The 15,287-nt window shown below is 41.1% G+C and overlaps 1 protein-coding gene across 1 annotated transcript in view; it reads left to right on the top strand.

Annotated features, from left to right (window-relative positions):
• LOC148026346 (uncharacterized) overlaps nucleotides 1–15,287 on the top strand; it is a 49,125-nt gene that overhangs the window by 13,686 nt on the left and 20,152 nt on the right. The window contains exon 3 of the mRNA XM_087690433.1: nucleotides 5,596–5,736. Within this exon, the coding sequence (XP_087546559.1) occupies nucleotides 5,596–5,736 (141 nt within the window). The remainder of the gene's footprint in view (nucleotides 1–5,595; nucleotides 5,737–15,287) is intronic.

Genomic DNA, 15,287 nt, shown 5'->3' with positions numbered 1-15,287 from the left:
GCTTCTCCTTCGAATCCTTCTTGTCCTCCTTGTCCATGGCCTTCTCGTTCGGTTGTTTCTTCTTCTTCTTCTTGCTATCTCCCTAGACCTGTAGTAAAAGCCTTGGGGGAAGCAGAATCACCGATCCCCACCTCTCGAAGTGGGTCATCATGTTCCAAGACAAGTGGTGAAAGATCCTCCCAGAAGAGTTTCTCGCGGGTTCGTGAGGTGATGAGGCTGGTGTAGAAGACATCAAACCGGGGTGAGGGCAGCTGAGTCAAGAGAATCATCGCCATATCCTCGGAAGAGATCACCCGACCTAGAGAGGCAAGCTCACCTCTCATATCCTCCATCGTCGTGATGTGCTCCTTTATAGAAGAAGAATCATCAAAACTGAACATCGGCAATTTCTTCTCCAAAGAGATCTTGTAAGCAAATGTCTTGTGCTGATACAAAGATGCAAGCTTCTTCCATACTTCCACCGCGGTCTTGAACCGGTGAACACGAACAAGAACAGAGTCATGAAGACTCTCCCACTAGGGGACGGTTGATGGGTAAAGAGATCAGCTCCCATAGGTTGAACGTATCAAGGATGCATTCCACCTTGCACGACCAACGGGAATAGTTGGAACCATCCAGCTTGTCCTCCTTAGGAAAGGAAGCGAGTATGGGCACCTGTATCGAGGGAATCATGGAAGGCATGCGGACATCTGAAGTAGTCTTTGCCGATGGAACCTTCACAATAGAGGGAACCCTCTAAGATGCATGGACTGAAGAAGGACGGGTACGAGGAGACTCCTCCCGTCATCGATCACAAAACTCCTGATAATCCCGTCTCCGCTCAGAGGAGTGATGAGAGAGAAGCTCGTCCTCTGAGTCATCGAAGCTTGAAAACTGGTAAGACATCTTCCAAATCTGCAGTGCCTTCGCCCTTGCTGATGTGGACGACCTTCTGTTGGCTGCAGCAAACACAAAAAAAAAGCCTGTCACCTACTCCCCTTGATGCTGCAAAACAGTAAAACGCAGGTGTGGAAGGCTGCGTTTCAGCCTGGACAGCATTGCCAGGGGCTGGAAAGGAGGGAAGAAAGGCTGCACTGGATGGTGTCCTCCTCTGCAGTGGAAGCTCTCCTCTGTGCTCTCAGTTAGGCGATGATACTATGTGAGAGTGCGCAACGGAAGAAGGAACACACACACACACACACACACACACACACACAAAACAGAAAATGAAGGAAGAAGTACTGTAGTGACTGAAATGAATGCTGAATACAAAACTGTGGACTGATCAGTCCCTGCATGCAGCTTGGAGCGTCGATGAGGGCACCAGATCAGGCTAGAAACAATGGCAGCACCAATGTCGGAGTGGGAACAGAGGAGTGTGTGCTGAAATCTGTAGGAGAGTGAGTGAGAATGACTGGGGGGGCAGCTATAAATAGCCCCTCATCAATAAAACTGGCCGACCTGCCCAAATATGGGTCAACTATACATGGACTCATTTTTGGCTGAGTGCCACCCGCACACAAAATCAGGAACACAAGAAATGCCAGAGCTCCTCTGTCACCTGCCAGACTTTGATAGGAGCTCACAACCAAGAGATGATAGACTAGCAATGAAAGAAGACAGGCTAATAGGTCAGTTGCGTTGCTTTTGGGAGGACAAGCTATACAAACAGAAATAGTCGTAGATCATGCAACAAGCTCGAATTCACACAATGTTGGAGTTGTGGACCACCAATGTCTGCAATTGAAGTGCTTAGAGAAGCTTTGGAAGTAGAGAAATAAATCTCTAGAAGGAAGCTTGAAGAGATTTGGCTTATATAAAGAGATATAAGAGCTCCAAGCAGGGTAGATGCAGGTTGGCTATGGCTGCCAAGAAGAAAAGAGTGGAGTTGGAGTGAGAAATGAACACCATGGCTCTGGTACCATGTTGAAATGCATGGAACTTTAGCATGGCTTTGGTGGATGGAAGAGAAAGAGAAGACTCATGATAACATTGACTTAGAGATAATGACTATCACACAAGTGAATTAGGTTCCAAGATGGAAGCTTGGACTCATAAATACAATCTTGTTTGTGTAGACAATGACACTGACTGAAAGGACAAAAAGTACAATGACATTGCTCATTCAAATGATAGACAAGTACAATGCTTTATAGTCTTTTGGATAGCACTTTCCATCACTGTGCTTATGGGATTCAGTAAACTTGCATATCCTTAGTCCAATTGCTCCATGTAAAGAGGCTACTCTAGGAGTGATTGTCTAAATTCTCAACAAGATTTTTTGCCAAATGAAATGGTACTGTATCTCAATGTGCTTTGACGTCGCATAGAATATAGGATTCTATGCAAAAGCAATGCAACTCTCATTGTCTCAGTATAGTGTAGTAGGACCTCTGACTGAGGACAACCAAGATCTTCTAATAACCGTTGAAGCCACATTGTCTCACGTGGTAGAAGACGCCGCTTGATACTCTGCCTCTATAGATGATAGGGCAACAGTGGGCTGCTTCTTGCTACTCCAAGAGATAGCACCGGCACCCAAAGTGTAACAATATCCTATTGTTGACCTCCTATGGTCAACATCTTCAATCCAATCTGAATTTGTTCTGCCTTATAGAACCAAGGTGAATTTCTTGTACCTGTTGGATAATAACTACCTAGGTTAGGGGTCCCCCTCAGGAACTGTAAAATCCTCATAGTAGCCTACCAATAAACTAGCTTGGGTCTCTCATGAATCTTGCAAGCAAACCTACAAGAAAATAGAAATCAATCCGAGTGTTAAGGAGCCATATCATCAATGACCCAATCAACATTCAGTAGTGGGTAGCATTTGCTGTGCATGAATTCACATGGGCCGTAGCCTTCTAGTTCGAATCTATGGGAGTAGAAAGGGCCTTACAACCCTCTGTCTTAAAAGTAGTCAAAAGCTCTTGCACATACCATTGTTGGGAGATAAAAATCCCCCTTAAGGTTTGCCAGATCTGATGACCTAGAAAGTGTGAGAGTGTGGTTTGAACCATCGAGTTTGTCTTCTTTGGGTAATGAAGGTAAGACGGTCGGGCACTTGTATGGAACGTATCAAGGACAGTATCTTTATTGAGGACGGAGCCTCTTTGTGAAAGATGTATAGAAGGGGAACGGGTGTGGATGGGGGACTCCTCATGCCGACTATAATTGCAATAATTGCATCTCCGCTCTGAAGAGTGTCTGGAAAGAAACTCCTCCTGTGAGTCATCAAAGCTTGTGAATTGGAAGGACATATTCGAACTTGCAATCACCCAGAAAGCTGTGTTTGACAGAGAAACTATGAGAGTGAGCAACGGAAGGGAAACATAAACACAGAGACAAAGGAACATAGAGAGATTGCAAGAAAAGAAGAATGAGATTTGGATTGAACAAGAAAGAATGCTAATACAAATGGGAAAGCGGAAGGAGACTGATCAATCTCTCCCTGCATGCAACCCATAGCATTAGTGAGTGCACTAGATCAAGCTAATGACGATGGCAGCACCAAGCACAGAGGAGATGGAGTGTCGGAGTGTGCATCTACTGGAGAGGAAGAAGACTGAATGAGATAATCTGCCAAGTGTGGGATGGGCAGGCTATAGAGCTCCTATGTCTCAGTCAGACTCTGACAGAAGCTCACAACTAGGAGATGACAGACCAACATGACTAACACAGGCAGGCTAACAGAAAGAAGTGGAGAAAGCCCATATTTGTCATCTCGAACATCTCATAGAGTGCCTTCTTTCTTTGCTTGACCTTTTGGGCATGATCACTTATCAAGATGAGATCATCCACATAAAGCACAAGCAACGTATGCCCTCTAGTGGAGGTGTGGAGTCTAGACATACAATTGGGGATGGGAAGAGAAATGCCGATATCCTAACTTTTCTCGGAGGAATGATTCTATCTTCTTGTTTCAAGCACATGGTCAGTTTACAGAGATTATGTGAGCTGAAATTGATTTGTGAAGGCATTTACATGTACTTGGTCTTTGGTGGCTGCTTTATGGTTAGAAGATAGCTGGAATACTTGGGATAACTTGCAAAAAGTTCATATGCCTTTGGGAGTGCTAAAACATCATTTTTGCATCAATTTTATGCTGGTTTGATATATGGATAGCCTTTGCTTGGCTTTGCGAGGCACTCCTTTGCAGTCTGTTGATCTTGTCTGAGCTTGCAGCTGGGTAATACCTTGCTATTCTTGGTGTGTAGATGTACTTTTGTCATTATGGCTTCTTCATTGAGTTTAGATAATGCATTGCTCATTATTGAAAAGCTTGATGGAACAAACCTTTTATATTGGAAAGAGCAAATATATTATGTATTGGTCCAGAAGAAGCAAGTGAGGCCGATCAAATGAAGCAAGTGAAGCCAATCAAATGAAGTGGGATTAAGCTTGAGGACATGAATCCAAATGTATGGGAGGAAGTCAATGAGTTGGCACACTCCACTATTATGTTAACACTTGAATTCCATCTATTGCTGCTGACATCCTTCCTTTTGCTCCCTTTCCAAGTTGCATTTTCATCATCAGGTTTTTGCCCTTCATCTGCCACATCCTTTGGAGCAATTGCCTACACACACTCTCCCCTTCATGGTGGCTGTGTTTTGGCTGCTAGCTGCTACACCCTCTGACAGAGGCTGTAGGCAGTACATTGCTGCATTTTGTCATGCTTAGCCTCAACACTATTGTGTATCGATATCCAATCTATTGCAATGCTGTGTTCAGCCCTCTCCATCAGCTTTATTCTTTGGCATTGGTTTCCTGCACTCTGGATCCATTCTTAGGGGAGAACAATCTTCGGCACTATCCCTTAACTCACTCCCATGAGAGATAGTGGTTATATTGGACAGCCTCCACTCCTTGAGCACCCTTCGTTTGTATCTCTTCATTTAATCATTCATTCATTAGCATCCATTCATTTGATTTCTTATTCTTCCCCATATTTTGCATTTTGCATTCTTGTTTAATCACTGTGTTAGTTGTGTTCACACATTCTCTATGTTTTCTCAGCAAACCTCGGGATATCTTCATGGGAAAGCCATAGTTTGTCAGTATTGACCCTCTTTATGCCAACATAAACTAACATTTCACTAATACTTATACTCTGCATGCCTACAACACATTGTATCACACAAGAGCATTATGCTATGACTAATGCTCTATCGCGCTTGTCAGTTCTCTCATTCTCCTTTCAATTGCTATAGTAGCTGCAACTTTTACAATGTAGATATTTGAAGGGCCCTCTTATTGAACATCCCACTATGCTCTAGGTAGCATCTTGTCCTTTTAATCCATAGAGCCCAGTTTATTGGGATATGATTTGGTCAATGCTTTTAGGGTTGCTAAGTAATGTGTTTCTGTTACCGCTTGTTTAGTTTCTTAGAAGTTTAACTAAGTGCTTAAGGTTTTATTTAGCCACTCTAACCACAGCAAGGATCCTTCTCCAAAAATTAGAAATATATATTTACATACTGATGTTAGAAACTTCAATTATGGTAGTTACTTTTCTAAATTGAGATGGTTGTGAATAGGTTCAATGTAACACTTCAATTATACAAATTTCACAGATTTTGAGTCTTATAAATTGTTTGTTTTTGCCTTGTAAAGGTACAATCCAAGTTTGAGAGGTAATATTTATGAAAAGCGAGCTGCATCTATTGCAGCACAACTTTGTGGACCAGAGATGGTGTTTGACTATGATCAACTCCTAGCTAAACCACCCAAAAAAATGGATGGGGTCTTTTCTTGGTGAGTATTAATCTTGACCTTTATTTTGGTTTCATTCTGTTTGCAGGACTCATAGATTTATTTCAGTCATGTACCTTTGTAGAGTTAGACATGTGAGCTTGAAAAGGGTAAAATGCTCTTTGAAAGCGAAGTATGCTTGCAGTTTTTGGATGGTTATGTGTTAGATAAAGAAGGGTATAAATAGTTAGGATTTTTACTAAATCAATACATGTGGCCCGTAGAACATATCCTTTCTCAGCACTATTATGATTTCACTAACACACAAAGAAATCCCTCAAGGTAGAAACTTCCAAGTTTTATGCAACCAGAAGCAATGGAAAAAACAAGTCAAGATATGGATCAAGTTGATGGGGCTCCCTTAGTCCAGTGGAAAGAAATCAGAACATAAGAAAAACAAAACCAGCTTGACATTATTGACGGTGGGCTACTGTAGTAGATGATGAATTACTGATGCTTGTAATGGCATTGGGAGGTAAAAACAAGCTGGTTTCTTGATGCCCAAATGGTCCAGAGAGCATATTTAAGTGATGCAAGCTGCATATAGACCTAGTAGAAGTCTGCCAAAAATCTGTCCAAAGCCAGCTGCTGTGACATTTGAAAGAGGATATCCTTCCTATTAGGACATAATTACTGAAAATGATAAACTGTCTTGTTGAGATGTCGGCTGGTTAATGCATCTTTTTGCAAGTAGAACCTTATTAGAAGAGTACTAGGTATATATCTCCATAGTAAAAGCTCTTTGCTTGAGCAAGAGCTTGCACTTCAAGGTTTTTCTCAGATTTTTATTCTATCACATCAATAATTTTTGCAAATGCCATTTGCCATTGCATTACTGAAAAGGAATGTTTATTAAGATGATATCCATTGGCTTTAAGGATCTTACATAGTAGAACCTTGATAAATCAAGAATGACCACCCTGTTTAAGAAGTCAATGAAGTGTCTACCATTTTGGGGATAATTTGTTATTGGTGTGGAAGGCTAAATCATAATCGGATGTGTGTTTACTCAGAGTTCCTCTTCTTCTATTTCTTTTAGTTGCACACGTTTGCATTGAGCATTGAAGCCTTGGCGAAGCGCTTATTGACTTGAGCTGTTTTTTGGTTCGGTTAGAAGGCATTCACTTCTTGGCTTTGCCAAGTGGGTCTTCCACAAGTCGCTCACTTAGGTCTAGTTAGTCCTTGTAGAGTGTCGATGGTAATGGCCCTTGTCTTGATGGATTCCTTTATGACGTCAAGAATTCAGTGCATAGCTTGTGGTCAAATGAGCTTGTGGTTGATGTCAGAGTCAAATGAGCTTACATGTTGATTGAACCCACAATGATCTGCCAACTCTTTGATTCTAGGTGCTTTTGTCAAAGTGCAGAAAATGCGGCAGCATATGATGTCAGAATTGGTGCAGCAATGGAAGCATAGACAAGCGCTGAAATAAACTGCTGTACACAAGACAGAAGAGAAAGAAAGAACACAGAAGAACACTGCAAAGGAAGAGAACTTAGAGATGTGCTTAGGAAATGGAATCCATCTACCAAACATGAGAAAGTCGCGTACAACAGTGAGTCATTGGCTGCGTGGGCATTGGTACCGGCTCCTCTCTCCAATAGGAAGTCCACCAGTGAATGATGATGATGGCTATATAGGAGGAGGAGCCTAACAATAAATAGGCTCAAAATAGACCATAACCAGCAGCTGGTTGGCCAGCATTTTAATGCTGGCCAAGTGGCATAAAATGCCAAAAACCACATGAAATGAACACAATAAAAATACCTAAAATATTGACAAACGTGTCCAACACAATTGGCATACATAGACTCGCACGAGCTAACAATCCTGCTAGCACCTCTCTCAAATCATGGGTGATCTGATATAGTACAATGATACAATGATAATGACTCATCACAATCCATACAACAAAGAACCACTAGAGCAGAACCATGGATACCCAAGAAGTCGGTGGTCAAGCCGCCAACAATGCCTTGGAGAGAATTTGATGTCAATGTTGATCGTAGTAGCTCTTGAAAATAGAGAAGAACCACAGCATGTCTTTGTGTCCATCATCAATGTCTCGCAGTAGCATACAATACCATCTTGTCTAAAATGCCTTTAAACATATGTGGCCATGGATTCCCTACCTTTGGCCAAGACCGCCAAAGTGTCCCCTCATGTGAGCCCAAGAAAAGGAGCAAAGCTTGCTCTTTGTCAAATATCAGCCCATCATGAACCTGGATGTCAATCCCAACTCCAGGGTTTGAACCTGCCAGACTTTGGTCGATGCATCAGGGACATCCCTCTCTGGAACCTATACACCTATATCCTAACTCTAGGTTTGTGTGAAGAAAATTGCGAGGGTTTATACTAAGGAAACACAAAGTGTACTGTAAACGCCCCGAACAACGTAGTATGCTTAACAATTATGATATTCGCTTGTTTTCAAGATTTAATATAAAAGAGAATGAACACTTAAAGCTGAAAATGAAAATTACTCACAAAATTACAGCCATGAAAATGTAAAAGTAATGGAGACAAGATTGAGGGTTGAAGATGGGCAACCCCCCCCGAAGGAATGCATTTCTGCTCAACCCAAGTCCCTTAGGGAAGAGCTCAGTTACAATCAACCTGAGAGTGAGAAGAAGTAATTCTCACTCTCACAAGATCATGCAAAGATGTACAAACACACATGCATTATCTATTATGCAATGATAAGAACTGATTTCTTTACAGTATGAGAGAAGAAAAAGGGAAATTCAGCCTTTCTCCATCATTGATCAGCAGTACATGGATAGGGCTTGCTTCTTGTAGCTAAAATGGAAGAAAAAGCTCGAGAAGGAGGTGTTGTGATGAATTTACAGGCTTGCTGTCCTGTAAACAGCGGTGATAGAAGAGGGAATATGGAGGAATTTGATAATGAAGAAGTGGGGGATGATGATGGGGATGGATGGGGCCAGTTTCTGGCTATCTGTGGGTGCTGTACATGAGTTTACAGCAAAGAAAAATGATGATCAATGAAGAAAAACGAGCTCTTATTTATAGGAGAGGGGAGAGCTAGTACAAAAGGGGAAAGTGGAGTAGCACAAGACAAGTGTCCAGCCACATGTCATGAGATGTGACAAGTGGTGGGACACTTGGAAACTTGTGTGACAAGTGTCTTGACACTTGTCTCTTCTCTATGGCCTTCCTTTTTGGGTTGAATACTGTCAAGAATAGAAACAACCAAATTTAGTAAGCACAGTCAGAGTACAGAACTTACTATTTTTAGAATGACATCCCTATTTTTTAGGACTAGCATTTTTAGGCTAATTCGAGGCTCCTAAATTTTAGGGACCTCCTAAAATTTAGGGATCTCCTAAAATTTAGGGACCCCCCCAATATGGGTGTCATATGAAAGCTTTTTCCGTGTACATCGCAAAAATGGTATCCGAATCTTCATGTGACTTTCCTATGCAAAGAAATGTGCATTTCAAGCTTTCAGCCCACACATGCACATTATACAAGCATTTCATGATCATGCCATCTTGTTGATTGTAACTGTCTGTTCTAGTGGATCTAGCCCACACTTCAAGGCATCAATCCTTTCTGTGTGCGAGTCTAACCCTGATATGCGTGAGTTCTAGTCACAGGCGCCCAATCGGGTCATATAGGTGGAAGTGTGAACTATCTTTTCTCTAACCCACCGCGTGGGTCCACCATAACCTCTGACCACTCATCAATGGCCAGCTCCAATGCACTTTTCTTTATATCTAATTAGTGCAAAGGAAATAAATTTAATAAATCATTATATAGACAAATTAATGAAAAAGGATACAAATTCTGTTTCTATAGAGTTGTGACAGCCCTCTGGCTTTTATTCAGCTGTCCTCAGCTGAAAAGCTTCTTGATATTGCTGTAGAATATTTGGGTAATCCTTCATGAATTTTTCATCTACCCACTGTGCATCTATGGTGGGTAGATTCTTGAATTTTAGCAAGAATTTTCGTGTCACAAGGCCACTTCTCGTGGTTCGATCCTTGAGAAACAAAATCTTTTCAGGTTCTAAGAGTTGCTCTGTTTCTTCAACTTCTGGGGGATCTTCAGTAATGGGTTCCTTTGGTTCTGGTCCTATGTAAGGTTTTAGCAAACTTACATGAAAAGCGTTGTGTATTTTCCAATGAGCAGGAAGCTCAAGTCGATAAGAAACTTCATTTATTTTCTCAATCACTTTGAAGGGTCCAAAGTATCTACTGGAGAGCTTTGGAAAAGATGAATTTTGACTAGAACCTTGTTTGAGCCTGCTTTTATCAAACTTTAGCAAGACATATTGACCTTTTTCAAAAGCCAAAGGTCTTCTTCGTTTATCTGCTTGCTTCTTTTGTCGCTCTTGCGCAACTTTGATAGTGGCTCGAACTTGATCCATTGTTGTTTTTAAATTTGAAGCAAACTCATCAGCAGCAAAAATCTTATCTTTAGTGCGAATAATTGGAGGAGGAATCACTTTACCCTGTACTATTTCATTTGGAGCTTTCCCTGTGGATGAGTGCACTGTATTGTTGTAAGCAAACTCCAATAATGGAAGATATTTCTCCCATTGTGACTTATGTTCACTAACATAAGCTTTCAACATATCCAAAAGAGTGAGATTCATCACCTCTGTTTGGCCGTCAGTTTGAGGATGAAAAGCTGAGGAGAACTTTAAAGTGGTTCCCAAATTCTCAAATAAAGCACGCCAAAAGTTACTTGTGAATTTGGAGTCTCTATCTGAAATGATCTCAGAAGGCATACCATGTAATCTGAAGATATGTTGAATGAAAAGTCTTGCAGCTTGTGCGGATTTCAATGTTTTATGACATGGAATAAAATGTGATTGTTTGCTGAATCTATCAATTATGACCCAAATCATATCATGACCTTGAGGTGTTCTTGGAATACCTGAGATGAAATCCATTGTGATAGATTCCCATGGATCTTTGGGCACTGGAAGAGGTTGCAACAATCCTGGAATCTTTTGCCTATCATATTTGGATTTTTTGCATACCAGACAAGCCTCGATGAAGTTATGTGTATCTTTTCGTAATGTTGGCCAATAAAAGTAGCGCTCAATTGCACTTAGAGTGGCTGCCCTCCCTCTATGCCCTGCATAAGGGGGTTCATGACTTTCTTTAAGCACCTTTTGTCGAACAGGAAGAGTGACACAAAGGCGATTGTTCATGAGAAGGTAACCGTCTTTGATGGAATAATCTGGATGAGAACCTCCTTGCTGTAAATTTGACCAAACTGCTGCAAAATCAGTATCTTCATCATAAGTATTCTTCATCGTTTGAAAATCTTCATGATGAGCCACTGTAATAGTTGCAATGCGAGGCACTCTAGAAAGTGCATCAGCAACTACATTTTGTTTCCCTGGAGTGTACATAATTTGAAAATGAAACATAGACAAGAAATTTTCCCATCTTGCATATTTCTCCTGCAAATGCTTTTGAGTCTTGAAATACTTCAAGCTTTGATGATCGGTTTTAATAAGGAATTCATTGCCTAAAAGATAATGTTTCCATATCTTTAAAGCATGAACCACTGCTAAGAGCTCCTTTTCATAAATGTCATACCTTTTCTCCACATCATTTAGACGGCGGCTTTCAAAGGCTACGGCATGGCCTTCTTGATTTAGCACTGCACCAATACAATCACCACAAGCATCTGCTTCCACCACAAATGGTTTTACCAGATCTGGAATGATAAGAACAGGTCCAGAAGTAAGAGCTGTTTTCAGCCTTGTGAAGGCTGCCTTCTCTTTTTCCTTCCATTGGAAAGAGATCTTCTTCTTTGTAAGGTCATGAAGTGGAGAAGCCATATGTGCAAAATGCTTGATGAAGCTGCGGTAATAAGAACATAAGCCAAGAAACGATCGCACCTCATGTACATCACGAAGATGAGGCCATTCTTGGATTATCCTGATCTTTTCAGGATCCATCTGAATCCCTTCAGAAGAGATGACATGCCCAAGGTAATTTATTTTATGCATAAAAAACTCACTCTTTTTACCATTTACCAAGAGTTGATTTTGTTGTAGTAATTGTAGAACAATTTCCAAGTGTTGATGATGCTCCTCTTCATTCTTGCTAAAGATAAGAATATCATCAAAGAAAGTACCGACATATTGTCGATGCTCTCTAAAGATGCGCTCCATCATTCGATTAAAGGTGGCTGGTGCATTGGTTAATCCGAAAGGAACCACCAAGAATTCATAAAGACCGTATGAAGTGCGGAAAGCAGTTTTGTGTACATCTTGTGGTATTACCCTAATTTGATGATAACCACTCTTTAGATCAATGCGGCTGAAAACCTTTGAGCCTCCTAGACGATCCAAAATGTCGTCAATTCTGGGAGTAGGAAACCGATTCTTCACAGTGATTTTGTTGAGGGCTCGATAATCAATGCACATCCTGAATGTGCCATCTTTCTTTTGAACAAGAAGAACCGGTGAACAAAATGGTGAGCTACTTGGCCTAATTAGCCCATGGTTGAGTAGGTCTTCGACTTGCTTTTTGATTTCTTCTTGTTGAGGACGGCTCACACGGTATGGTGCTATATTAGGAGGAGAACTACCCGGGATAATATCAATATGATGGTCTTCTGGCCTTTCTGGGGGAAGTTGATAAGGAAGATCTTCCAAAAAACAATCTTTATACTTTTCCAAGAGTTGAAGTTGCTCTTGGTTTTCAGCATTCATATTATCTTTTACATCAGTGACATAAAGCAGACAACATTGAACACAATTCTTAATTGCTCTAGAGACTTGCATATGGCTTACCATAGGTATGGTGTCTCCAAAAACTCTAGCTTGGATCTCGTACTTTTTGCCTTTGTTGGTGAGTTCTACCTTCTTTTTCTGAGAGAAGATGGTTGAATCTACTCTATGATTCCAGGGCATGCCAAGAATCACATCGCAACCATCGAGGTCTCCGATACAGAAGGTATCTTCGTCACTGTAGCCTTGAATTTGAAACTTGAGCTTGCCAATGTAGGGTATCACAGTCTTCACTGTGTCACCTTCATCAGCATTTAAAGCTTGGCGAACTTCTGCCAGAGTGTCCATCTCTTCATTCTTTAATCCAAGCTCTTTAGCTAATTGCAAGGAAATAATATTTTCATTCGCCCCAAGATCTATCAAGAATAGTGCTTGCTTACCTTGCAATTGTCCCCAAGCTTTTAATAATTTGCGCGTCTCTGGAGTGTGAGTTGTGTTTGCAACTACATCACTGATAGCATTGATTTTCACTGGCGACTTAGGCTTGTTGTCAGAAACCTTGCTTTGTCCCTTGTTTGGACATTGCTTCGCTATGTGGCCTGTTTGTCCACATTTAAAGCACTTCCCTTCTTTCATGAAGCGTTGCTTTTCTTCTTCGGAAAATTGCTTTGCTTGTGGGTATAGATTGGAGCGAAATTGAGGAGCATTAGGAGGTGCATAGGGCTTCATCTTCTTTTGATTTGATGGTGGCTGCTTTTGCCACTGTTTTTGTCCTTCATTTGGGGCTGAATACTCCTCATCATCAGCTACTCTCTTCTTATCATTCTTTTGGAATGATTTGTTGCCATTGTGCTCCATTTCCCATGTCTCAGCATGGTCAATGAGTTCCCTGAGACTAGAACAATGATAATGATTAAGAGCAGTACGAAGTTTAAAATGCAAACCTCCTTGAAACTTCCTAAGCTTTTCCGAACTGCTGATCTTCTTGAAATGTTGGACCTTCAAAAGTAGCTCCCAAAATCTCTTGGTATAGTCACCAAGTGACTCATTTTTCTTTTGCCAAAGCCGATCCCATTCCATTTTTACATCTCTTTTGAAATGAACAGGAAGAAATTGGCTTTGTACAAAGGACCGCCATGATTTTGGGGCAGCATGATCATATTCCAACCCCGTCCACCAAGTATGGGCTAAGTCGGTTAAATGTAAAGCTGCAAACTTAATCTTTTCTTTTTCTTTATACTTGTCACGACCATACAAAATTTGAAATTGACGAATAAACTTCAGAAGAAGATCAGGATTTCGGGAACCATCATACATACTGAACTTGATCTTCTTTTCAAGTTGAGATAGTGACTTAGTCTTCTTCTTCTTCTTATGCCTTCGTCCATGCTCGGATATTGAGGTTGAAGATGATGAAGTGCTTGATGGGGATGAAGATGGAGACGAGGGTGAAGAATGTCGACGCCTTTGACGATGATGAGGTCTTCCACGAGAAGGGTGTGACTCTTCATTACTAGAAGAGGATCCATCAGAATAGGCGCCAGATGACTTTGAAGAAGAGGATGAGCTTCGACACAATCTCTTTCTTTGTCTTGAAGTAGAATGGGACTGCCTCTTAGAAGTAGTTGAACTTCTTGATCGGCTCCTTTCATTGGTATGGCTTTGTCTCCTTGAAGTAGATGGGCTTCTTTCCTTGAATTCTTTGGGATTCTCAACTTTTTCTAGTTTGAGAAGTTGCTCACGAATTTGCTGATTCTCCTCTCTAAGACTTTGAATGGCTTGAAGGATAGCACTCGATTGATCCATTGAGACTAAAGAAAAAAATATGCTCAAGCACTCAATGCAAGGGCTGAAAACAAACAAACTTATAGTTGTAAGCACTACCAGTGTTGGGGGTGAGGACCGAGCCAAAGCTCTGATACCACTGTAAACGCCCCGAACAACGTAGTATGCTTAACAATTATGATATTCGCTTGTTTTCAAGATTTAATATAAAAGAGAATGAACACTTAAAGCTGAAAATGAAAATTACTCACAAAATTACAGCCATGAAAATGTAAAAGTAATGGAGACAAGATTGAGGGTTGAAGATGGGCAACCTCCCCCGAAGGAATGCATTTCTGCTCAACCCAAGTCCCTTAGGGAAGAGCTCAGTTACAATTAACCTGAGAGTGAGAAGAAGTAATTCTCACTCTCACAAGATCTTGCAAAGATGTACAAACAGACATGCATTATCTATTATGCAATGATAAGAACTGATTTCTTTACAGTATGAGAGAAGAAAAAGGGAAATTCAGCCTTTCTCCATCGTTGATCAGCAGTACATGGATAGGGCTTGCTTCTTGTAGCTAAAATGGAAGAAAAAGCTCGAGAAGGAGGTGTTGTGATGAATTTATAGGCTTGCTGTCCTGTAAACAGCGGTGATAGAAGAGGGAATATGGAGGAATTTGATAATGAAGAAGTGGGGGATGATGATGGGGATGGATGGGGCCAGTTTCTGGCTATCTGTGGGTGCTGTACATGAGTTTACAGCAAAGAAAAATGATGATCAATGAAGAAAAACGAACTCTTATTTATAGGAGAGGGGAGAGCTAGTACAAAAGGGGAAAGTGGAGTAGCACAAGACAAGTGTCCAGCCACATGTCATGAGATGTGACAAGTGGTGGGACACTTGGAAACTTGTGTGACAAGTGTCTTGACACTTGTCTCTTCTCTATGGCCTTCCTTTTTGGGTTGAATACTGTCAAGAATAGAAACAACCAAATTTAGTAAGCACAGTCAGAGTACAGAACTTACTATTTTTAGAATGACATCCCTATTTTTTAGGACTAGCATT

This window comes from Lygodium microphyllum, chromosome 13 (genome assembly GCF_053477565.2).
Source record: "Lygodium microphyllum isolate KBCC chromosome 13, Lygodium_microphyllum_v1.1.10, whole genome shotgun sequence".
NCBI classification, from domain to species: domain Eukaryota; kingdom Viridiplantae; phylum Streptophyta; class Polypodiopsida; order Schizaeales; family Lygodiaceae; genus Lygodium; species Lygodium microphyllum.
This window is presented reverse-complemented; position numbering and strand designations above follow the sequence as displayed.